This window comes from Lissotriton helveticus, chromosome 5_1, assembly GCF_964261635.1.
Source record: "Lissotriton helveticus chromosome 5_1, aLisHel1.1, whole genome shotgun sequence".
Lineage (NCBI taxonomy): Eukaryota > Metazoa > Chordata > Amphibia > Caudata > Salamandridae > Lissotriton > Lissotriton helveticus.
This window is the reverse complement of record NC_136065.1, coordinates 1,320,442,056-1,320,469,116: the sequence shown is the minus strand read 5'-3', so window position 1 is coordinate 1,320,469,116 and position 27,061 is coordinate 1,320,442,056. Positions and strand designations below refer to the sequence as shown.

General features: G+C 42.1%; 1 protein-coding gene across 1 annotated transcript in view; it reads right to left on the bottom strand.

Annotated features, from left to right (window-relative positions):
• The window catches only part of LOC144753601 (uncharacterized), a 113,874-nt gene that overhangs the window by 36,658 nt on the left and 50,155 nt on the right, over window positions 1–27,061 (bottom strand). Inside the window, exon 6 of the mRNA XM_078641242.1 lies at window positions 2,973–3,088. Coding sequence (XP_078497368.1) covers window positions 2,973–3,088 — 116 coding nt within the window. The remainder of the gene's footprint in view (window positions 1–2,972; window positions 3,089–27,061) is intronic.

The following is a 27,061-nucleotide window of genomic DNA, read 5'->3' as shown; positions in this document are numbered from 1 at the left end:
TACATCTACTCAATAGCAATTAAACTGGCAAGGCCTCAGAAAGGCTAGTGAGTCCTTTATCCAGATTGCAGGAATTTAACATTACCATTAAGTGCATTTCAAGAGGACGGAATATCAGAGCGTATTGCCTATCAAGGTTGCCTATTTAAACACAATCTCAGGATGAAGCATTTGATGATGTGGAGTGTGTGGTAACCATGGCGGAAGATATGATGCAATTATTTGGTGTTGTGCAATATAGAGAATGGTTAGCTGCCATGGAGAAAGATGAGGTGTTGCTGGCAGCCATGGATTTAGTAAGAAAGGGTTGGCCCAAGGATAGATCTTTACCCATGCCTCTCTAATCATATGCCCTGGTGGCCAATGAGCTGTCCTTTGTTGAAGGCATTGTGATGCGTGCTGATGTTTTCATACCCCAGTATCTCTTCGCAACAAGCTTATCAAAGCTTCTCCTGAAGGTCATTTAGGAGTGGCTGGAACTTATGAAAAATTAAAATAACGTTTTTGTGGCTTTTAATAGACAGTCAGGTATCTAAATAGATGAACAACTGCAGCACTTGTCTTTCCTCCGACAAACATAGGAAGACAAGTCAGACTCCTTTGCATGTTGGACAAATACCAGTTGATGCTTGGTGTAAGGTGACTTTAGATTTCGTAGGATCTTTTGAATTCTCACCGGTTGACTGAAAATAACTCATTGTACTAGGTGATTACTATTCTAAATATGTTAATTTTAAGTTTACTTCGGCACCCTCTACAACGGTGGTCATAAAAATGTTAAGTAACATTTTTAATTTGAGGGTAAAACCAAACAATGGCACACACTTCATGTCTGCACAAATGAAAGATTTGATTTTGTCTCATCACAGAAAACATCTAAGAATAGCAATTTTTCATGACATTTTCCAATGCTCTTGTAGAAAGGATAAACAAGTTCTTGAAAGAAGGGATTCAGACGGCCTTGTCTACAAAAACTCCAGTAGAAGTGTTTTTGAAACTAAAACTGTGCTCATACCTTATCCCACCTTATAGAACCAGAGGAATTTCTCTATTTACCCTGTTATGAAAAAAAGACCCCAGGTCCAATATATTTCTAGGACTGATTGTTGGGCCTGTGAAGATAAAACGAGACTGGTAGCCACTACATTACATTAACAGTCTCTATAGAAGAGGTATTTTGATAACACACATGATGTTAGTTATCAGGGGGCATATTAGCAACAAATTGCGATAATTATCGCAAAATGCGCCTCGCGCATTTTTTTTTATCGCCGCCTATTATTATTTTTATCGCAGAGATAATGTCCTATTAGCAATGTTTATCTCTAAATATCCGGCGATAGCGGCTCAATGCATGAATATCGCTGGAAATCCAGCGATATTCAGGCGTTATCGCTAATGGGGACCTAACCTGAATATCCACCTCCCATTGGATATACAGGTTAAGTCATGGTTCTGTCGATATTCGCGTTTAGCACAAATTTTGTAAGCGCTTCGCCTGCCTTGCTAATAGGCGTGTTAGGGACTGCTTTCAGTCGCTAACAGGTTGGGTATGCCCACTTTGCATGTCATTAGCGATAAATATCGCTGACATACACAGCAGGCCCCAAACCTGTAGCTATCGCCTTTAAGCTGTCGCTAACTGCTGTTAGCGACAGCTTGCTAATAGGGCGATAAAAATATCGCCGCTTTAGCGGGAAAAAGTCCCGCTAACGCGGCAATATCACCTTGCCCCCAGGACTTTAATATTGAAGACTAGGTAATGATCCAAAGCCCAGTTAAAGTTAAAAAAAAAGGAACTTCTTCCCAAAGAATTATGCAATACAAAAATGCACAAGATAATGAATTACTTTATAACTCACATTACTTTATAGCAAACTCAACCAGTGATGTATCAAGGCCTCCTCTTGTTGAGAGCCCTGGCGCCGGGAAACCCTTTGTGGGTATCTGTGCGCATTACAAGTGCAAAAAATAAAATAAATAAATAAAATAGAGGAGTGCTAGATCAGGTATGCTTAGTGAAGAGTCCTCATTTTCTTGTACCTCTAACTCCCACACAGCTTTGAAAACGATACATTCTAATGAGTCACAAGGGATTTTTGTGGAATGTGTACCAGTTCTTGAACATGCAATGCAAAATGAGATAAACTCTAAAACCAGAAGTTCTCTCAAAGTGTCAATGCCTGTTAAATATAAAGACTTTGTTCTTCACTAGGTATGTTGATGTGTACCTAGTTTTTGTTCTTTATTAAGCGGGAGTAAATGTAATTATGGGTACGTATGTATATTAGTCCTACGTTCATTTCCTGTCGTAATTGTCAACTTACAAGCAGGCAATAGAACTGTTATTACTTAACATGTATTGAATTGTTTATGCTTAATCTCTTGGCCCACGGTCATCCATTCACACTGTGATTCCAAAGGCTTCTGTCAGGTAGCTGGTGCTGGAAGTCACGGGATGAGGGTTATACGGATGTGGGTTTGTGCATCTTACTAAATAAACCAGATTCGAAAAACACATTTTGGTGCCCACCTGCTTCTTCACAGGCCCACAACCAATACTAAGGGGTAAACTAAATTTGAAACGTTCCTCGAGCTTCGCAGGAGCAATCACTGCCATCTGACAACATCGCCACATTGTGATCCACCATGGCCCCCGCTTCCCATTTGCCATCTGCTTAAAGTAAGTGGGAAATGGAAATGTAAAAGAGCCTTTTATTGGCCAGAAAAAGGGATATGTCTGTGGATATTGAACCAGTTATACTGGGACCACATGTTGTTCCACCTTTCAGGCCGAACAAGTCATTATGCCCAGAGTTTGGAGAAAGATACTGGACAGAATGGGTAATTCCAGCCCCAATATCTCCTTGTGCAAACTCTTGGTATCTCGCAATGGAGGCCTGTGACAACAAAAATCATGTGCTATACAAAATTTTAGATTAATTAATTTCTTTTTAAACAAAAATGAATACCTCCAGGCTGGACAGGATCATTCTCTATTCTCCAAAGACTAGCAGCAGCGCCTGATCCTCTGTTGTTCCAGATAGGAAAAAAGAAACCAGTTTGAACCAGATCTGACCGGATACACCTATGAAACATTGAAAGTTGGAGTTACAATTCTACATGGTTTTTCTAAAGGAATGTTTCACATTCATAGGACCCAAAAAATAATTCCAACCAATAAACATATCCAGAAAAAAGAGAGAATAAATAATAAGCTAAATTCACATACAATAGTGGCAAACAGGGTAATTCAACCCAGTAAAGGAATGTTTTACCGACAGAACTATGCATCCCAACCAGCAACCATTTCACAAATCAGGTGCAACATCAAAGCATTCATTTCTGCAAGCTTATAATTCAATAATACAATATAAGCATGATGGAGCAAGGTGGAGAAACACCATTTTGTGTACCCTTGTGAAATCATACTTCCATAATCATAATTTGAACTAACTGAGTGACGTATGAAATTAACCAATTTAGAATAAAAGTTGCACCTACACAGACACACGTGGGAAACTAATTATGCTTATGTTGCAATCATAATAAACTATTCTTGTGATTTTGTCATGTCCTAAACTAATGAGCAGGTTTAAGATAACGGAATGCAGCATAAATGTGATTTTTGTCTACGTATTTTGTGGGAAAACGCGAGGATAAGTGAGTATATTATGCTTAAGTGTGGCTGTTTGCTAGGTAATTACTAATAGGGAAAACCTTAGTAAGGGGGAGGTAAACAGAAGGGTTAAAATTCTTAAATTAACGTTCATTTGTGTTTGTTTCTATGATAGTTCCCATTTTTGAATCATGAGGCCTAAAAGAAAATGGAGTCACTCGATTATTGTGGCCAAAAGAAGTACGCATACACAAGCAAAATCCGAGTCCGAATGCGAGCTGCTTGTGCCTGGAGTGACTGAGGTTCAAGGACAAGGTGGCCTGGAAGTATAGATGGCTTCCAAAATGATGAGCACAATGGTTCAGAGCGTGAGAATATTCAGCAAAGTTACGAGTGGAGAAGAGGACTAGGCCGGACTTGGGCCAAAACAATGGACCCATTAGAAACTTGCAGACGGAAGGAAAAATAATATTATGATGACGAGATGATGCTCATCCACCCCAAAATTGTCAAATCAGAACTCGAATTTAGGCTGAAAGTTACACTTTTAGATAGATAGAGCTAGTGAAAAAGGTATAAAAAGTGCAGATTTTACTGAAGAAAAAAACTTCTTTTCAATTTCTACAAGAGATGCTGCCGGAATGCTGATTTCCTGAGATGTAAGACTCTGAATAATTTTTCTATTTCCTTTGACAGGGAGATGCACTTTAGTTGAGGGTTTAGTTAGGGAAGTTAGGAGAATAAATTATTATTTGGGAACTATCTGTCTTTTGCTAATACTTGCATTATAAAATAAAATGAAAATATCTATTTCTGATTTTTCTTAAAATAAAATAATTTTTACTGTTTTGAATTAAAATCCTTATTCTAAAAAATGTTGTTTTTGAAATAAAGAAATAAAGTGAATAAACTTTGGACATGCTGAATTTGCTCTTAATAAAAATTAGATAAATGAAGAATTAAGCTGGTCTTGAGTTTTCCTATGCCTAATTTTTTTACTAGCAGATCCATTGATCTCAGTGGTGGTGTGTCTAAATAAAATGTTGCGATTAAATTAAAACCATGGTAAACTTATCTAGACTGCAGGTGTAAATAGTATAAATATTCAGTTTTAGTTTAGATACTCCACTATGATACAGCAGCTTTTCCTCTGAATTTCACCGATCCATGAAGTAGGGTGGCAATGTTTTATGAGCGACTCGCAGTGTTATGGGCCCCACTGACGAGTAGATGTTTGAGATTGTACTTCGGGGAAAGGTGACATGGTATTTTAAATTATTTCCGGAGAAGAGCTGCATCAAGCACACCTCACCAGACCATTGCCTTCTTCATTGATAGCTAAGTTCGTTTTGGATGAGGCGGGCTGACAGATCTCAATTTGACTGCCATGTTAACCTTATACTTGCGGAGCCTGAGGAGGAGATTCGGGGGCTATAGGTACCTATTGTATATGGCAGTGATAGCAATTAGACATGCTCCTTTTAGTAGCTGCCTCCTCTTTGCATGGTCCAAGCCAACACTCCGGCCCATTTTGAATCAGAATCTCCGGGATATTAGGCAGGAAAAAGATGCATTCCTGGAAGTTCAAAGGTGTAAAAATCCAAAGCCCGCAAAGGAGTAAACAGAGAAAGCCAAAGTCAACCTCAGCCTGTGGTTCTGTAATTCTCAAACCTGACTGCATTTTAGTTTTGCCCTCACGTAGGCCAGTGAAGTAGGCCCAACAAACAAGTGGCCTTGCCTTCTGAGTTTGTGCATATATTAATTTGGGTTTCTCTGACTCTGAATGAACTGCAGAGAGGGTAACCTTTTTCACCTGAAACTGACCTTTTGCAAAACCAGTTTCACTAGCTGATCGTTGTCTGAGTTTTTCAATCACTGTTCAGGACCTCGTTAACCTTTAATTTCCTTGCGCATATCTTATCTTAAACAATATCTGAATGGTTTCTTTCCTTAAAACTTTCTTTTCTGAAACATGGGTTTTTGCCATGTGTCGTGACTGCCATCTGGTGTTACTTTTTATGTAGGCCTCAGAAGTTAGTCTGTGAGCAAAGCCGTCTGACCTATTGTGAATCATATATATATATATACATTAACCAAGGATTCCTTCGTGCATTGGAGTTAATTTCAGAAGCTGGCCTTTCACCTAGGAATTGACCCTGCCAAGCCAATTTCCCTGTAAGATCGTTATTTACTTTTCCAATCATCATCCAAGACATTTGTTAACTTTTAAGTTTCTTTACGTATCTGTTATCTTGCACATTATCTGAAACTACTTTTCTTGACTGTTACTTCATTTCATGGGTTACGCTTTCAATTAAGGGTTTGTGCGGGCCTTCCAGATTATTATTTAGATATGCCTAAATATTAACTTGTGGGTTGGGACACTGTAAAATGAGCTTTACTGTGTGATGCTGTGTGATGTCATGTATTTTGTATTGGTTGAATTTTGGTGCAGGGGCGTGCATTTTAAATGTACCTTTTTGTGTATAAATAGGGATGTCTCGCCTTAGTAAAATTGAGCAGTTTCTTGAGTTGTACACCGTGTTGTATTACTGGGATTTCTGCTACTGGCTGCAACTAATAAATTTGATCTCTGACGCCACATAGAAGTTTCCGTGTCTCTGTATACCAAGGCAAGGGAACCTAGAGGACTTCGGGCGTGTCCCTGACGCCGCTGGGTACTTGAAAGCCCGGTTCTTCAAGCCCAAAAAAATGAAAAGCTAAAAACGCCATGAACTACGCTCCCTTACTCTTGGTATATCTCAGTATTAAGCATCATTCGCCCTAGAGATGTGTCCTAGAATAATGAAGTTCCATCACTGGCTAGATGTCAAGTGAAAGTGCAGTTACTTCCCGGCAAACTTGAGGCACTCTTTAATCATAAATCCGTGATACATAGGATCCAATGTAATGCTTGGCATTTGGCCAGTTTTTCCACCAGGGCGATAGAGTAAATTACTCCATCGCCTTGACTGAGATGCCTCCCACCACATTTACAAATGTCAGCTGGCCCAGTGGACATTTCTAGCATTGGCAGAAACCACTGTCATGGCAGTTGCTATAATGCATTGTTAATTTGAGGGACTTCTCCTTCAACATTACACATCCGTATGGGAAAAATACAATGTTTTTTTTGCCTAAACCAAAGGGATTTTCTCTTTGAAAATTAAAAACAATGCCCACCTCGCCATGGGAGTTTTCTCCCAAGGTGAAGGGGACATTGAGCATTTTGTAGTGCCCTTTTTACAGCTTTTTGTGCAATCATACAGCCAAAGGAGTTTGACTATGGCAGAGGTATTCCGTGTGTTCAACAAATCTATATTCTTACCAATTCTAAATTGGGCAGGAGGACGTTAATGGTTAGGGAGGGTGAACTTCCTTGCTGTTATTACAGAGTTCCCTCTCTGCCAACATTTAAATCGGGTCCTAAATCTAAGAAACATTGAAAACGTTTGTCTCAGGTCAAACTTTGAAGATTACAAAATAATATTTAAAAGTATGCAAAACTTCATTGTTTCAGCTGGTGAACAACCATCCTCCTTCTGAAAACGTGTATTCTTAACACTGAGTTATTTAAAACTCAGATATGTGATGCCAAGGAAAATTAACAGTATAGTTTGTTGAAGTCTCAGAAATAGAACCTGTGCTTTTCCAAAATATTCTATGTTTGAACTGCATTATTTTCACCGCAAGTGAGTGCAATCTGTATATACATATATAGTTTTAGGTAAACAACGTTTACAACAAAACTTTTACCACGCACTACCATTACAACGCAGGCATTACAACGCAAACCATTACAACGCATTGCGCTGGGGGGCGCTCTAGGATAGGGAATAAGTTTAATTTTCTATCCAACACCTTCCCTAGTGTCCACGGGGACTGGAGTTGGAATAGAAAATTATACTTACCACTATCCAGCACCTCTAAGCGCTATGCGTTGTAAAGGTTTGCGATGTAAAAACCGCGTTGTAAAGGTATGCGTGGTAAAAGTATGCTTTGTAACGTCATACATCCTTCAATAGTGTTGTTTCAAAGGGTGAATTTTTTCATTTTCATTTTAAGTGGTTCATATGTCGCACCTAGAATTTCGGATTAAATTAGCATTAATATATCAAGACTTATTCTTGCTATATATGTGTATTAATCTTTCAGCATATGTAGAAAGGTCTTCATCAGTTCATTCAAGATGATTTTCACTGAAATGTAAGTTTAGGCAATACACAGATACTGTAGTATCTGCGTGCACTTGTAAAATACCGATATAAATCCCATTTGTTCTCTTAAAATGTGGAAGACTGGTGCCATAAGGGTGGTACAAGCCTGACGAACAGCACACTAGAACGCGAGTTTATGCTTGGAGGCGATTCAAGCATCTATGATCTGACACAAAACCAGATGCTGAAGCATTTTACTTCAGGTACAGTTGTTTATGTAGTTCTTTTCTTTCCCTTCCTCAACCACATACTAAATTAGAGAAACAACACATCATTGAGTAAGGTTAGGCTAGACAGAGGGTAGGACCAATCCTGATGAAAGCTGTGAGCCTAGATAAGGCAAGGAGCAAAAGGGCAGAAACATATCTTCTACAAAAAGGAGGTCTATTTACCAAATTGCCATGCATGTAGTGCAGCAGGCAAATAAGCTGTGCTACGCTACGTGAGAAGAAGAGGGCAGGAGAGTGCCATATTTACAGAAATATGGCACGCTCCTCCCCTCTCCAGAGTGACGGTGCTGAAATTAGCTGCCGCTTGCCACACACACACCTTTGCACCATAGTGCAAGGGTGTCTGCGTGAGTCTAGCATAGGTTTTGTACTGGAAGGATAGCCTTCCAGTTCAAAATACTATGCTCAGACTAACTTTAAACTTTTCCCCACTTTATATGTGTGCTGTACAGTGCAGCACCTATACAGAGGAGAAATAAAGTATTTCTCTTTCTTAGTCCCTAAAATAAATTTGTGCTATTTTCTGATGCTAAACCCTGTCTACTTTTTTGTGAATGCCTATGCACCACCCATGGTACGCCCCCTTGGCTCTATGTGATGTGAAGCAGCACCATGCACTGCTTTGTGTTACTTTCAAGTGATTTTCCAGCACTAAACACGTTTAGCCCTGGAAGGTAAATAGCTCAAAATGATTTTGCATAGACACAGCATACCATCTTAGTAATAGACCCCAAGGTTTGTATTGTACAGGCACTTCAGTATACTGTTTTCATGTATGCTTTAGGGAGGCTAATGAATAAAGGGCTCCCTCACACATTTTTAATCTGCATAGATCTCAATTAGTACACCAATAGCAATAGCATTTACTCTCTAGAACCCCCCTGAAGAACTCTGAGAGACCTCTCCTTGGTGACCTCTTTGAAACTACAGTGAGGCAGGGCCTTAGGGTAAAACATGCAACTTTGATGGGTGAGGACCACCTTTCTTGCTGAGGAAGGACCTCCAGTATAGAGCATTAGTTCGGGGAAAAGACTCCTTTTACTTTTTACCCTCTCTTATTATATAAGTGAATCTGGTACATCTTGTGTGTGTGTCATGGTATCTATGTGACCGATGTGGTCTTTGGGAGGATATATCAGTGATACCTACACATATCTTGTGGTATCTGGCTATGGCTCATGCTCCAGGTTCTATGACTGTGCTCATGTTCTGGGTTCCATGTTTTATGGTATTGACGGCTGAAGCTGACGAGGAAAAGATTGGTTGTTGGAGGCTGAATTCCATTCATTTGAATAAAATCCACTTTCTCTCACAACTTCAAGGAAGACTTGATCCCTTATTCCCGGAATAACACACCACAAATTGGCGATGAAGGGAGAACTCTTTAGTTCTTTTGGACTCTAACTCCAGCAGTTTCTATTTTTCATACTAATTGTTGGACTATATGATTAACTTCTAGAAGAAAGGTATGCTGTGCCTTCCATCACAATATTCTCTATTGTGAAGTGATTTATTTTTCCTTGTATTTCCTATTATTTTGGAATATACTCTGTGGGGTCGAGTGAATTTTTTTTGCTTGCCTAAGATTTACTCTCATCACAAAGAGGAGTAATTATAGGTTGACTCTGATATTCTTCTTCCTTCCCATGGATTATATTTTTGGGGGATTTAAAAAAAAATAGCAAAAAGGAAAAAGTTTACAGTTGTACACTGGTGATGGCAATCATGTGCATCCAAACTTATCTGCTTCATGAGCTCCACTCATGCTTCGGTGCTCGCCTACCTTGCCAAGACCATCTTCCTTTTGAGTATAACTACACGCACTGCCTCTGATGCACCCAAGTTCATATGTCTTGTGCTCTCAGGCTTGGGTTTCTTCATTCGGATGCTCTGCTCCCAGCGTCTTCTAATGATAACGGGTAAACACACTCTCTTCTTGTCTGCATTTTGGTTAACATGTGGAACGCTGGATTTTTTGGCTCTCCACCAGGGTTTTGTCAGGAGTGGCTCCTACATTAGACTGGAGAAGTGTAGCCCCACTACCAAAAATGCTCCCCAAAAAACCCAAGAGATGAGAAATAACATGGTAATAATATTAATTTATTACCATTTTATTTTTCACCGATCCGAGTCCAAACTGAGTGTCAGGTCGTGGGTGGCCATTACCGCAGCAGGGAGGAGTAGTGGGCTGTGCACTTAGGTTTAAAGTGCGCTTGTCTCTCTGGCCAGCTGTCTTGTGATGGCCAACCAGACATGTGCATTTTAAACCTTTGTAGACCAGTTGTCATAGACAGCTGGGTTAGAGAAAGCACAGGCCTCCACTGCAATTGAAAGCGCGGAGAGAGGCCGCTCCCTCCAAACCTGACGCTTGGTTCATGCTGATTACCAGCATGACAGCAGCACCAGGATTGGTTAGGGGAGTTGTCTGGAGCTCGCGCTGGAGAAGAGAAGAAGAACACAGGTGGGAGCGAGGCGGACATCATACGTGTCATGCAGCAACTCACAAGCAAGGTAAGTGAATTTGTGTTTTTATTTAGTTTACAGACACCACGCACACCACCTCAAAATGTACCTCAGAGAGGAAATTTACTGAGGCTAATGGCTAGTTCAATGAATCTCGAGGGCAATTTTAGGGTAGAGTAATCAAGGGCGGCTGGCAAGTTTATGCATCAGTGGGGTGGGCAAATAGGTAGTGGGAGGATGCATGCATGTAGGCAAAGCAAGTGGCAAATAATACAAAATAAAGTAATTTACCTTGCCTGCTGCACGTCCGAATTCCTCCTTGGTCCCTCTTCAACATCGTGAAAGAGCTCTCCAACCCCAACACCGGGAACAACGACATCACCCCTTCGCAAGACCTCTGCAACTCCCTCACCTCCTACTTCCACAACAAGATCGCGGACATACACAACTGCTTCAACACTCAACAGACGCACGCCACGACTGAACCGCCGCCCCCCACAACCACCCTCCGCGCCTGGACCCCGATCAGCACCGAAGACACCGTCCACACGATGAACTCCATCCACTCCGGATCTCCGACAGACCCCTGCCCTCACCATGTCTTCAACAAGGCCGACGCTGTCATCGCACCCCACCTGCAGGACATCATCAACACCTCCTTCGACACCGCCACTTTCCCGGAGAGCTGGAAGCACGCCGAACTCAGCGCTCTACTTAGGAAACCATCAGCGGACCCCACCGACCTCAAGAACTACCGCCCCATCTCGCTGCTCCCGTTTCCGACAAAAGTCATCGAGAAGACCGTCAACAAGCAACTGGCCACCTTCCTCGAGACGAACGGCTCCCTCGACCTCTCGCAGTCTGGCTTCCGGGCCAGCCACAGCACCGAGACCGCCCTGATCGCAGCTACCGATGACATCCAAGCCCTGCTCGACAACGGAGAAACAGCGGCCCTCATCCTCCTGGACCTCTCCGCGGCCTTCGACACTGTCTGCCACCGTACCCTAGTACAGCGCCTCAGCAACGTCGGAATCCAGGAGAAGGCACTGGAGTGGATCATCTCCTTACTCGCCGGAAGGACACAGAGAGTCCGCCTCCCCCCGTTCAGATCGGAGACCACCAAAGTCATCTGCGGCGTTCCTCAAGGCTCCTCGCTCAGCCCAACACTCTACGTCTACATGAGCCCCCTCGCAGCCATCGCAAGCCAGCACAACCTCAACATCATCTCCTACACCGACGACACCCAGCTGATCCGCTCCTTCACCAACAACCCCGCCACCGCCAGAGCCAACCTGCACGAAGGGATGACAGACTTAGCCAAATGGATGTCGAGCAGCCGCCTGAAACTGAACTCGGACAAGATGGAAGTCCTCATCCTGGGATCATCACCCTCCGCCTGGGACGACTCCTGGTGGCCCCCGCCCTGGGCAGCGCACCCAAACCCACAGACCACGCACCCAACCTGGGTTTCATCCTGGACTCCTCCCTCTCCATGACCAGACAAGTCAACGCCGTCTCCTCGTCGTGCTTCAACATCCTGCGCATGCTACGTAAGATCTTCCGATGGATCCCCACCGAGACCAGGAAGACGGTCACCCAAGCCCTCGTCACCAGCCGTCTGGACTATGGCAACTCCCTCTACGCCGGAACCACCGCCAAACTCCAGAAGAGACTCCAGCGGATCCAGAACACCTCAGCACGACTCATCCTGGACATCCCCCGCCGCAGCCACATCTCCGGACACCTGAGAGACCTGCACTGGCTCCCGGTCAACAAGAGAATCACCTTCCGGCTCCTCACCCACACACACAAAGCCCTACACAACCAAGGCCCAGGATACCTCAACAGCCGCCTCAACTTCTACGCTCCCAAACGCCAGCTTCGATCGACCAGCCACGCCCTCGCCGCCGTCCCCCGCATCCGAAGAGCCACCACAGGAGGAAGGTCCTTCTCCTACCTGGCCGCCAAGACTTGGAACTCCCTTCCGACCCACCTCCGCCTGACCCAAGACCACCTCGCCTTCAGGAAGCAGCTCAAGACCTGGCTGTTTGAGCAGTAGCGGACCCCCTCCCCCCAGCGCCTTGAGACCCTCCGGGTGAGTAGTGCGCTATACAAATGATTTGATTGATTGATTGATTGTAAGCTCCGTGGGCTCCAGCCTCAAGGAAAATTCTGCTAACCAATCATGGTGCTACTCTCACCAACATGAGAACAGCGCCAGGATTGGATAGAGCATAATGGCTGAATGCTCCTTCAAGCCCTTTAGGCCTCTGCTTGGTCTTCAGCAAGCTGTTAAGATAGCTGGTTAGTGAGTGCAAGACCGCCAGCCAAAGTGACATGCGTACTTTGGGGCATCCAGTCAGCCCTGATTCACTCCTCCTCTGCTGCTAGTTGGCAGAAACAGCTGCTGGGAGAAATGCTTAAAGACTGAAGAAGTATTAGCTAGTAAGCGATCTGTTTGATGATGAGGTGTGAAGTTCAACAGGTAAAATGCCTGTTGTTTCTAGAGTACTTATCTGCAACTTACAAGTTACTACAATCGCATCACAAAATGGCAACCAACAACATGAAAAAAGGGAAAGTAGTGCTAGGAAATGTTTTCCCATTGCAACAAGAAGCCACATTTTTCTGAACAGACATGCTGTGTGTTCTTAGTCAAATTCCTTTGCATACTTGCCCAGGTAATTTATCCTAAAGCTTAGAGTGACAGTGCTTGGAAGTGGTGAGTCGTCACAGAAAAAGCTATGTGACAAAGTATTGTGCAGCCTCAGGACTGGCCCCAAATGAAAACAAATCAAGAACATATCTGAATTCATCTCCAGAGGCATTGTGGGGGGCTACAAAATAGGTTTGGGCAGTGAACTCAGCTCCGTTCATGGAGTTTGTGGAGTTTTTGCACTTTGTACTCCAGGATTTTTCCTCGCTCCCACTTACCAATGTTAAGTTGGCGAGAGTTAGCAGGGAAAATCCACACTAGATTACTTCCCAGTGAGATTTTGCAATGTGGATGGTCGCATATGGTCACTACCACTCACGTTGAGAAACCTTCCATTCGTGTTGAGGAAACTGGTGCCTGAGTAGAACTTCTACTGGAGTGGCAGAAAGAAGCAGCACCCTCTTGCGCTGCGTGTGATGCTGTTAACGCTAATTTTACAGCATGGGTTAAACACCCGTTGCTAAAAATCAGTATGAACTCAGGTAACGCACTCCGACGCTTGAGGAACTCCACGTAGCATATCAAATGTTTTTATGTCACTTCGCAAACTCTGCCCAGGCGTACTACAAAATTGTGGTTCAGACACTGGACAGCAGTAGTGTTGAAGAAACCTCCGGACGGTCTTCATACCCAGAGTAGTCTAGAAATGGTAACCATGGCTGGGCCTCGTTGATGGTAAGTTCCCACAAATTCTACTCCTCTGCGTTATTTAGGGTAAATAAAACCACTTCGGGCTTTCATTTTCTGATAGTGTATTTCTTATCTTATACTGACACCCTCAAGAGTCGAATAGGGATACAGTATGGATGGACATACTTCGAGCAATTAATGTAACGTAAAATACATATTCCTCTTAACCCAGAAATACAAATCTACTATGGTTAGTAATAGCAAATTGGGGAAAAAATTGTAAGGGTAGAGTGCTTTGAAACCACTTACTTCCGGCTCAGACTGGAAGGGACATGCTACTGAGAACTTAACATCTTTTGCAGAGATGCAAGTAGATGCTCATGCAGTATTCCTTTCACTGAAGTGCCCTCTTTTACCACTCACCTTCAATACATGCACCCACCCACCAAAGATATTGCTCAACCATGTAGATGATGTAACCAGACTTGCTGATGTAATATTGTCTGTCACATTAAGACTGTTTTATTAGTTATTGATATAGCACTGCGAACTCCTACCACTCTTCCTAGTTGCCAGCATGCATTCCTTCTTCATAGGATAATCTCTCCGCAAGTAACAAGACTTCTCCTTTTCTTCGGAAAGTGTGGGAGCTGATGATGAACTTGTGGTCGTCTTTTCCATGTTATCAAAGGACAGCCTGTTACTTTACTAGTGTTAGATTGCTACCTGCTGGTCTTTTCTTCCTAATGACTATTCATCTTCATCCATTTTAGGGTTTTGTTTAATAATTTGTTTTCCAGATACAAACTAAAGTATTGTATCAGATACTGGCGTAGTCATCTGTTCTTTATCATTTGTTAGTATGAAGTGTAGTGTTACTCGCTTTATCATTATCAGTGTTGCTCAATTAGGCACAATCATGCAGAATATTTCTCCTCCCCCTTTCTTTTTGCTGGCACCAGGTGAGACATTATTAAAATGGCCTAAATGGAAAAAGGTTTTTAATAATGAATTTAAAGTATGTGGATAGAAGTTGTGGGCAGAAACTTGTTACTTCATTGTCTAGGATCAGAAGGACAAGACTTTTTTGAGCATCTCCCAGATTTATAGGATGAGAAAGAGGGAGATGCAGTTGTCTATCTTGAATGATTATGACATATATATAAAGAAACTTGATAAACATTTTTTACCTAAAGTTTCACTTGAGAGATATACTTTGGTGTGCGATCCCAATGATCTGATGGATCAGTAGAAGAAGACGTTACTGCTCTAGGACAATTAGCATCCACTTGCAATTCTGGAATTAATACTGAAAAACGGATTAGGTGCCAGTTTATATTACGTGTACTCTTGGCAAGGAGAGGGAAGAGCTGTGGCAGAAAGGGTATCCAAGGCCTAGTGAAGTATTAGTTATTGCATTGCATGTTTGTTCACAGACTAACATATAGTAACGCCCTAACCAAGCCTCTTTGCCTGTCAGCACCTTAAATTAAAATAAAAAAATAATTCTAACATAACACTACAACTATATAAAATCAGTGTCTTACTACCTTACTATCTTTTCTTTCGTTCACCACACCTTTACTTCTGTCGTGTGCTATGAACTCCCCCACCTCCACCTTCCTACCTTACCTTTTAAAACCATGCAGCCTTTACCACTCCAAATAGGAAGTGAGTCACTGCCACTCTTTGAATGTTTCACACCTTGCACCCACTGGTGGTTTTCCTTTAGGTCCCTTAATTCCAGTTTGACCTAAACCACTATATTGCGTTTTTCACAACCTTGAGAAAGGCCTGGTCCGATTGACCACTTCAGGGCGAAACACGTCGGCTGTTCATTCCAACTACAATATTACAATAATCAGGAACAACCAGGATGTAATTAATACAATTCTTACTAAACACAACTCAAGCCAACTGTTTTCTTCAGTACCTCAGAACCTCTAAGGGAGTGTCAAAACATTTGTTAATTACTTGCATTATTTAAGGAGGAGCACACGCTCAATCCCTCGCCACAACTGCCAGGTAGCAGCAGGTCTGGTTGGACTTCTGGGCAGTACGTGTATTTAAACCCACGTCCGTTGACCCGACACTTCTTTGTCTGTCAGCACGATTCCAGAAAGCTGCTATTTCGTCCTTTGGGGGAAACAAAGGAATTTTCTGTACAGCCCCCTTGTGGAGAGCACCTGCTCTGCTTGGCAAGGTCGCTCTTCGGCGGCATTTACAGAGCTGCACACAAATTTTTTCCTAACTACCTTGGTAAACGCATTTGTAGCGCATATCTGCAAAAACCCTTCATCTCATCACTGTGAGTCCCAGCTCATGGAGCGCTTATATTGGCATTTATGATATGCGGTTGGGGGTCTTACTTCAGCACATGTAACGTGCATGGATCACTTGTATGCATGCATAAATAACAAGGGTATACCCAATTAACCCTTCAATACCTGGGTATGGGACGTAATATAATACATTCAAAATTGATATCAAAGGAAACAATACTCAACACTTTTTGAGAAGAGTACTATTAATTACCCCCTCAATACAAACTCATTTGTTCAGAACTAATCAATCTCTCGCACATACAGGGCAGAGACGCCTATTCAAAGCGCAACATAAAGCAAAAATTACCTAATATTTTACAATACAATATTCAACAATATGACCTGAGACCATGAAAAATAATACAGGAATGAAACATCCAAATGATAACCCCACAAAAATATATACACTCTTGTCTCCCTCTAATTATAGGAGAACCACTTAGAGGAAATCTTCATGGTGTCACACTCAATGGCTGTAAATCAATTCGCTTGACTCAAGTGTAACATATCACAGATCACAAAAAATTGCTGCTATTCCAAGATTCTTCGAATGATGTGTTGACGTGACCACGTTTCAGCCAGATCTTCTTTGGCTTCTTCAGGACAGGGTTAAATATAATATTTTCACGCGCAAACAGAGATGGTCTTTTGCATACTAGTACAAATCCCAGCAGCCCCAATGCTAAATCTCCTCAAAGTCGGAGATATTATCAACTTCTAAGCTTTCAACATGCCGGGGTCAATGTCTGCCAGCAACTTCACTGGGTCGGGGACGCGAGGAAACTAATCCCAGCAGTAGGCACAGTCTTGCTCCACTGGCGTCTCGGCTTCCATTTCAAAGACGGTGGCATTTAAGGAAGGAAACGGACTCAGGGCACAGTTCTCTGGACCATCACAGTCTGTAGTTTCTTCTTGACCTGTTGCTTTTAATTCACTTATTTCTGGTGCTAAGTTTTGATTTTTTTTTAAGCATGCTGTGGTGTAAACTGGTGGGGTTCCAGAATTGATTTGTGTCCACTAAGGAATGTCATGATTATCAGACAGCAGTCATTTACAAGCCACGTTCCTACACTCAGTAGTCTGTACAGTGCCTTGTGTGCTCTACTAACAAGTTTCCATAGCAGTGATAGCCTCTGGTGACCTCCCTTATAGCCTTAAGTACAAGGCTTCACCAACGTCATAAAGGAATTGTGCTCATGCCCCTGCATTTCCAGTCCTACCATGACACTGATTGCCTGTTGCTAATCACTGTGCCTTCACTGGGTGTTTAGAAATTGCTCTCTGCATGACACGATTCATGCATCCGCAACACCCATTGTTTATTGAAATGTCTTTAATGTGAACCGTTTCTCAGCTGGAAGGTGGTAGCTTGAGAGATGCAGGTGCGAGGCCATCCCAGAACGTGAGGCGGTAACTCCGCTAACTCGTAGAACTCTGCGGAATTTGGCAGAGTTTTCTGGTAACTCAGCAGAATTATGCAGATGGGAAACTCTGCAAGCTCTGCCCAGGTCTAGAAAACATCTCCATGCTGAATTTGGACATCTGTGCATAACTTGAAATTGAAAGCCCCTGATACAGATTTCTGAGGTAAAGCTGTCAGATTTCTTTCACAATAAAGTAAAAAATTTACACAACGATTTCTCAAGCTACCGAATTGTCTGTAGTCCAGATGAGCTGGTTCGCCTGGATCATAATGATGATACTAAACAGGCTTGCTTAGAAAAGTTTGATCAGTTAACGCCTGAAAGAGTAGAGAGACTTATACTATCAACCAAACCTGGATCCCCACTGGACCCTTTTCCGGGGTTGGTCCTTCACATGGTTCCTAGAACCATTGCATGCCATCTTGCACCCATCCAAAATAATATTCTTGACTCAGGGTCTTTCCAAAGCAACTGGAAAAAATCATTAGTACGCCCTATCTTTAAAAAAAACCTTGCAAGACCTTACAGAGGTTAAAAATGATCGACCAATCTCCTGTCTTTCATTTCCATCTAAAGTCCTAGAAAAAGCCTTAAACGAGGCTCTGGTACACTTCCTCGAATCAAATGACAAAATGGACTTATCACAACACGGATTTCGGCCTCTATACTGCACAGAGTCAGGACTAATTGCAGCCACTGAGGAGATTCGTATCCAGATAGACGGGGGAGGAAAGGCAATACTTATTTTGCTAGACCTCTCAGCCATGTTCGATACGGTAAACCATTAAGTACTCATTTGGCACATATCCGAAATGGGGATCACAGGTGGGTCATCGAACACTAGTAGATCATTCCTAGCAAATAGATAGCCAACTGTAATGATTAGAGGACATAAATCCCATCCCTATGCTCTGCCATGTGGGTTGCCACAGGGATCCTCGTTATCCCCAACTCTGTTCAATGTTTATGTTACCCCACTGGCTAAATGTATCTGCTCTCAAGGACTTATCGCTATCTGCTACATGGATGACACACAAATAGGGGTGTCATTATTATCAAAGCCTGATGATGTGGCAATGAATTTTAATAACTGTATGGTCCAAAGCATCAGATGGATGCAGGACAATTGTTTAAAGCTAAATACTGATAAAACCGAGGTGCTACTATTTGGTGAAAATACTACATTATGGAACAAGTCCTGGTGGCCCGAGGTTTCCGGACCTGGTCCATCCCCAGCAAGGAAGTTAAAAAATCTGGGAGGTACTCTAGACGACCAGCTATCTTAATCTGACCAGGTCAATTCTATCACATCATCCTGCTTCTACACTATGAAGATCATAAAAAAAGTCTTACCTTTTATCCCGATGGATTTATGGAAAACAGTGGTCATAGCCCTGGTACTGTCGACGATAGATTATTATAAAGCCCTCTACTTGGGAGCAAAAAAGAGGACCCTACACAAGCTACAGTCACTTCAAAATGCAGCAGCACATTAACTGCTTAAATGTAGTCTGGTGTCCCAAAGTACTTGGTATTTGCATTGGCTGCTGGTCCAGGTGAGGGTCCAATATAACTCCCTGTGTATTGTTCATAGGGCCCTCTATGGCACCGGCCCTGCCTATTTCAGCAAATTCCTCAGTTGGTAGGTTTCACAACGCAACCTTACATCATCCACCGCTTGCCTGTTAGTCATCCCTAGGGTAAAGACAGTAAAATGGGGGGAAGAAGCTTTTTCCATCTGGCCTGTAAACTCTGGAACACTTTGCCTCTTACACTGAGGAGCCAAACCAACAGACAGTTGTTAAGAAAATCTTTAAAACATGGTTGTTTGTACCTAAGTCTTAAGCCTGTGCTTGTCCCACTGCTTGATCACAAATACAGCCCTAGTGCTAAGACGCCTCAGCATACATGCGCTTTATGAAACATTCATTCATTCATACAAACATTGCCATATTACACCTGGCAAAAATTGTGCACGGAAATACTACACTCTGAGTTTTTAAGTTTGAAACAGGTGAATCATAGTATTACAATATTACCTCCAATGCAAGGTGCAAACATTAGAATAGGAAGGATATACCCTACCTGGTAAAGACTGGTAGAATTTGAATTACGGGCCCTGGGCACACAAAGTGCACTTTACTAGGGACTTAGCAGTAAATTCAGATTTTCCACAGCAGGGATGGATAAAAAAAATCATGATTTTATTAAAGACACTGAGATGATATTATGCATATCCTCACTATGCCAACTCACAGCAGCAAATACATGAAACATTTAGAACTTAGAATAGGAATCATTGATCATTCTATTCCTTATATAATCCCTTGTCTGGCAGCCTTCTTGCTTCTTTTTGCTGCAAACATAAGATCCTCAGTCCATCTAATGCATGAACATCTCACATATGAACAACACACCAATCTGCAACAGCATTCTTCCAGTTCTTCTACCACTATGTTACTTATTTCCTATAAGCGCCTCAACCTGAAATCACATAAAAACAAATTATAGGGTGGTTACAAAACAGGGCGGGATAATATTAGCCTCTGTATCTTCAATAAAATCATGATTTTCTACCCAACCCCTACTGTGGAAAATCTTAATTTTACGACAAGGCACGGAGGCCAATGTTATGCATGTTTAAAGCCTTGCCATAATTTTCTTTACAGCACAATCCACTTGTTTAAGTACTGAAAAATATAAACACCAACTCTGTTGACTGCTCTGCTGCAGCGAAAATACTTGTTAAACCACTTTCTGTCAAGAAAGCTTTGGATGCCATAGCATCCCTCACTAATTGTGCCCCAAATCCAGCAAGATCTATTCCTGCTTTATTCAAAACTTCCTTAACCCAAGTTTCTAAAGTGGGTGTTGACACAGCTTTAAAAGGATGTCTAAAAGAAATTATTAATTGCGTCTCAACCCTACTTCTCAAATGTTCTCTTCTTCTTTCATACTCATGCAAACATCTCACCACACCCAATGTTCTATTTTAATCCAAATTTGGATAAAAAATGACCTGAGACATAGTTATAGTTCTTCTGACATTAAAGCATACCCCTAATGGTAAGTATCTTTGTGTTGTTATTTCTAACGCCTTAACAACTGCCACCCTCATAAATGAGATCAGATAAAGTAGCATGACCAATTCAAAAGACAGCCTTTTTCGATCCAAAAATGCATTCACCATCCAGTTTGCCAATTCTCTCAAAACAAGATTCACATCCCACAAAGAAGAATACATCTGACCCGCGATACCCTTAACTGCACACTCCTCAACAGCCTTTTAAATACATAATGCTGTCCCATTGGTAAACTATCCGTCAATTCATGACCTGCCGAAATGGCAGCTCTACTAATATTCACAGAACTGTATGATCACACCTTTAAGAAAACCTCTGTCAAGAAATGAACCACCTCTACCACAGGTGCTGATATGGGATCCAAATTCTGTGAAACACACTAACAAACCCATCTTTTCAATGCCAACCTGTATGCCTTTGATGTATTTGAGCCCAGGACTCCTTGATGAGTCTTGAAGCTTCCAATGATAACCCTGACACCTGCGAGGCTCTCCCGAAATCAACGATGCCATGAACCTAAATTGACCTTTCAACTCTAACTCATATCTCTCCCCCACTGCACTCAATAATAGGTCTGCTAAATTTAGCAGAAGAACTGGATTGTCTACCAACATCTCCGTGACATCCACCTACACTACCTAGGACAGCCAAATGGAGCTATCAACACTTATTCTGCCTTCTTACTTTTAACAATAATCTCTGTATTAAAGCAAAAGAATGGAAAAACATAGCCGCAAATATTTCCCCAATATTTGCGAAACGCATCCACCGCTTCTGCCTCCGGTTCTGGCCTCCAACTATAGATTCTGTGTATTTGAGAATTTACCCTGTTGGTAAACAAGTCTACCATAAACTGACCACACCTGTTGCTGATCATCCTGAAGACTTCCCTGTTCAGCATCCAATCACTGAAATCCTTCAACTCCATTGAATTCTAATCTCCTCTTGTCTTGCTTATTCCTGGTATGTACTGTGCTTTTATTATAATATCCTTGCTCAGACAAAAATGCCAAAAGTCCCTCGCTCACTACGCTAAAGCCGTAGACCGAAGTACCCCCAACTTGATGGCATAACATACAGCAGAGATATTGTCTATCTTTAATAGAACACAACATTTCACATGGGTCCTGGCAAAACTCTTGATTGCAAAGGAACCTGTCAACAACTCTAGATAATTGATGTGCAACTCCTTTTCCTGAACTGTCCTTTTTCCTCCATTGTCATTGAGCCACAACTTGCTCCACAGCCTTGCAGACTGGCATCCAATGGTATAAACCCTTCTGATATACCTCCAAAAATGGCCTTACCTCCAAATCTTCCAACCACCATTGAAACTCCCCTCTCGTTTCTGGATCTACCTGTACCTTTTGAGAATACCTCACCCCTCTGTGCAGAACCCTTGCCTTCAACTTCTATAGTGCTTGATAGTGCAATGGGGCTGGAGAAAATGCCTAAATAGACGCAGACAACAGGCCTTGCATCCTGTCTATCTGCCCTAAAGTTATCCATTTCCACATCAGCATTCTCTGTATCTCCTTGTGAATCTTCTTCACCTTGTCCTCAATATACGTTCTAACATCCAAATCTGAATTCCCTACAACACCATCTCCTGTGCTGGTTCTAGACAGGATGTACCCTTGTTCACCACAAAACCTAGTTCCTGCAGCACTCATACTGTAAACACTCTATGCTACTGTGCTAACTCATTGCTTTGTGACATAATCAAGATGTCATCTAAATACACTATTAATTGGACTCCTCTTATCCACAAGCAGATGACCATTGGTTCTTATCACTTTTATGAAGCACCAAGGACCCATCTTCAAACCAAATGGAAGATTTCCACATTATCCCTTACCAATGAAACTTCATGAAATCTCTCTGATCTGGGGAAACTGGAACTGTCAAATATGCAGGTTTCAAATCTAGACACATTAACTAGTTACCTTTCCTTAAGAGATCTCTCAACATATGAATCCCTTCCATCTTGAAGAGACTGTATTGGACATAGTCTTACAACTCCTTCAAGTTTATGACAGGTCTCATGCCCTTCTCCTTTTTCTCTACTAGAAGCAGATTCCTTAGAAAACCAGGTGTTAAGGCTCCTGCTCTATCTATGGCCCCCTTTCTTGTCAACACCTTTACGCCCTGATCTACCATTCTCTCTTCGAAAAACTTAGCGCCCTTGGTAGTATTTCTGGCACCAGATTTTCAACAAAATATATCCAAGAATCACTCACCAGTTGCAACACTCATGGATCTGCTGTTACTTCTTTTCACCTGTCTCAAAAATTGGCGCATACACAAATGATCTTTTTTTCAAACATACCTTGGTGCCTTGCCTTTTTGTCTCCTCTAACTCTTCCTCTTCCTCTCTGCCATTGGGCATAGAATCGTGGTGTCTGGTATCCTGATGACTGATTTCCACTGGGTCTACTGCCACCTGAAATGGAAGTTTGTGTGATTCCAAAAACACGGCTGGGGAATCAACACCACATTCTCCCAGCTCACCGAAAACCTTCCTATTATACCTCTGCACCTTTTGACAGGAATATAACTCCCCAGCATATTTTGCCATCTCCTTAACAAATTCATCTCCAAATTGTAGGCCCTTAGCCTTTTGACCCTGATTATTTGCATGCTAATTCCGATAAATTCAGATTTATTTTCATCAGAAGGCTCTTCATACTCTCTGCGCACACAGCTGCATTTATGTTACAGAGTAAACACACCACTCGCTGCACCCATCTACTGCTGTCTCCTGCAAATATGCCTCCTCACACATGTTAAACATCTTTGTTAAGGGCCCAAACACATCAAGAAGGCAGTCTTGACACCCTTTAATCCCTTCTCCAGACCAGTTCTGGGATCTCTCCCTGATTTGTTGAAAAAAGCTAGCATCTTTGAATCTAGCTCAGGTGAAAATGCCACCTTATTGGCTAAATAAGGTCTTGGGCATTCAGAATGAGGTCTGACTTCTTCAGGCATCTCAATATATTTAGCCACATGCCTTGCCTGGACCCACTGAGGAGATATGGATGTTGTATAGTATGCGGGTCAAACATGATTCCTCAGGGGATCCTTAAGCTGTTTCACCTCTACTCTTTTACCTTTTTCCTTCTTAACTCTTTTCTTCTCCAATTCCTCCACCTCTGTGTCATCTATATCAGATGAACAGGGAATCACAATATCCCCACTGCTGGAGTATTCATCACAGGCCACTGCTCTGTTTTCTCTTGTACTGGCCTTTATAGTCTTCTCACTCAGCTCCAGCCGAATTGCCCTCTGACTGTCTTTTGGAATGTATTGTCCATTTGCCTTCAAGCCCTTCTCTCTTTGAATACGTTTTCTTTTCTGAGTCGCTATACAACTACTCTTTCCTGCTGTCGGCTTCCCTACGACCTCATCAACAGACCAATACTGCTCATTCTCCATTCTGTTTCCAAAGTTTCCATGCAATCATCAATTTTCTTTCTTAATTGTGTCGCCCTGACAGACATAGCCTTACTTACACAATCCTGGACCTTGTCTTCAACACTTCTTTTTGTGACACCATTGTTTACCATTATGACAATCAGAACTGACCAGAACCTCCAATATCCCTGAAAATAACCTAAGTGACACTTGAGAAAGTTAGGGGCTCACTACAACAACTCTGGACCTCAAGTACCAGCATTCCTCTGATTACCTTACTGGTGTCAAATCTTACTGGGAAAAAAGGATAATTATGACCCCAAAATATAGCTGCCACAACTGACTTCGCTGATAATGTACTAAACCCAACTCAAAATGGGTGCCTGCATCCTTTGTCGCTTTCACGGCAGCCAATAGAGTCCAATAAGCCTGCCTGGCACAATCAAAGAACTAAAGGGCAGCCAGCACGCGAGGGACAACCACAACGCAAGATACCAGATAAATCCCCCAAAATGAAACATTAGCATTTTTCTATACATTCCCTCTAGACCATGCTGAATAAACAAGCCTGTAAAAGCGTGCAGCGAGCAGCACAGCATGCACACTCCGGGCTCTTCCAGTTGTGCGCCTGCAAGCTCTCTCGTCTTGTGTCCACAACCACCTCAGCCTCAACAGCCGCATTTAGTTAACGAAAAACCCTTAATACTTTCCCAAACGGAATCCACTTGCCGATCAAACCACAAAAGGCTAACATTTAAATTTCCTCAATAAATGAAATTTTTTATAAATACTCTCCTACTCTAAAGATGTACAAAGATATACTAACCAAACTTTCTGCTACCATATCATCCAATTAAAACTCATTCTGCTCACACATTTAACGTATTATCAATGAAGAGTTCAAAAAGCATGTACTTATCTTAGCTGTGAGCAGCAACAAAGAAGGAAGATGTCTGCCAGGGGGGTTATGTAAAGGATAGAATGTTCGAGGATTCCTATTCTAAGTTCTAAATGTTTGTTGTAATTGCTGATGTGTGTTGGAATGTATAAAGTTACAACGCATACATTTACAATGCATGCACTTACAACACAGTTTTTATATCGCAACATCCACTACAACGCATTCTATTACATCGCATGACACTACATTGCATATTAAAAAACTACCTTTTCAATGCATTCCATTACATCGCATACTACCTTTACAAAGCATACCATTATGAAGAATGCCATTTAAGGTAAGTATTGGATAGTATAGGGGTATAAATTACTATTCTAACTCCAGGGTGTGCAACAGTAGGGTAAGTGTTGGATTGTGTAGGGGTTAAAATTACTATTCGAACTCCAGGGGTGCAACCCTACGGTAAGTGTTGGATAGTGGTGGGATACAACTAATATTCTATCTCCAGGGGGTGCAACAGTAGGATAAGTGTTGGATAGTGTAGGGGTACTATGCATTGTAATGCATGCGTTGTAGTGACATGCAATGTAGTGTCATGCGTTGTAATGTTATGTGTTATAATGCCTGCGTTGTAGTGACATGCATTGTAAAGAATGTTGCGATGTTATGACTGCATTGTAAGTGTAGTGTGATGTAATGACTGCATTGTAAAGGTTGCTTCCCGTGAGTTGGCAATAAGAGGATATACATAACCTTGGCCTCTGTGCCTTGCCATAAAATGAAACCTACCAATCATGGATAACCAATCACAATCACAATATACGCAGGGAGCACTTGCAGTTAGCACTGATCACCAGTAGTAAAGTGCCCAGAGTTATAAAACCAGTGAAAACTAAACGCAGCACACAGTCAAAAACAGAAGGTCAAAAGCAAAAAAAGCAGGGGAAATCACGCCGAAGATGCCAGGTCTAACACCATGCAAATTAACTTAACTCATCCACCGCTTCTGCCTTCGGATCCGGCCGCCAACTATAGATTCTGTGTATTTGAGCATTCACACTGTTGGTAAACAAGTCTACCATAAACTGACCACACCTGTTGCTGATCATCCTGAAGACTTCCCTGTTCAGCATCCAATCACTGAAACCCTTCAACTCCATTGAAGTCTAATCTGCTCTTGATTAAAATGATGTCTTTTAGTTGCACATATTCCTTGTCAATGCGTTACATTAGGGGATTGAGGAGGTTAAAGGTTCATTGCACAGTATACCTGTCCTACCCTTCTTGTGATTTCTCCATTTCTGTCTAATCTGGCATTTTTTCCTGCTCATGTGACTAGTAGCATAAGTTCCATTCGAAATGCTGTTATATTCCATATAGGTACCCGAATATAGGCTCAGGTAACATCATAACCTTTCACCTATGCTCACCCCTACATTGCACACATAACGGTTCTTGGGGACTGAACTTTTGCTTAGATACAACACTGCACACAGAACGCAGGATTTTCCATGTAAAGCCTGTGCATTATGATGAGGATTCTTGGAAACTCGGCAGGACTACCATCTGCTGCATAATAACTATGTATAAAGTTCATTCCCGATGTCATCCTAAGTCTGAAAATTGGCACAGCAAGGTAGAACCCCTGGGTAGACCTTCAGGTATATAAAATTCACATCTTGCTGAGAGAAGGAGAGGGGAAACAAAGACTTCAATGCTGACACACTGACGTAAGACGCTGAGGCTCCTGCATGCAGATACTCCAGCTTGCTGTGGTCTAAAATCCCTTGCGGGTGTCGAATTCAAGACCAAGACGGGGTCCCACAGTCTCTCACTTCAGGTGATGGGGTTGACTGTGTCCTAGAGGGATTCTTGGCTTAACACCTACACACATGCCAGGTACACTTAGGTACAACTAGTTAGGATTGCATCGTAGGGGTACGCATTTTATTGACATGTATTTTATATACCTGCCTGTATTCATGATTTTAGCTTAATGGTAGAAATCTACCATCCTTTTGCTTTCCTATTGCTTCTAAT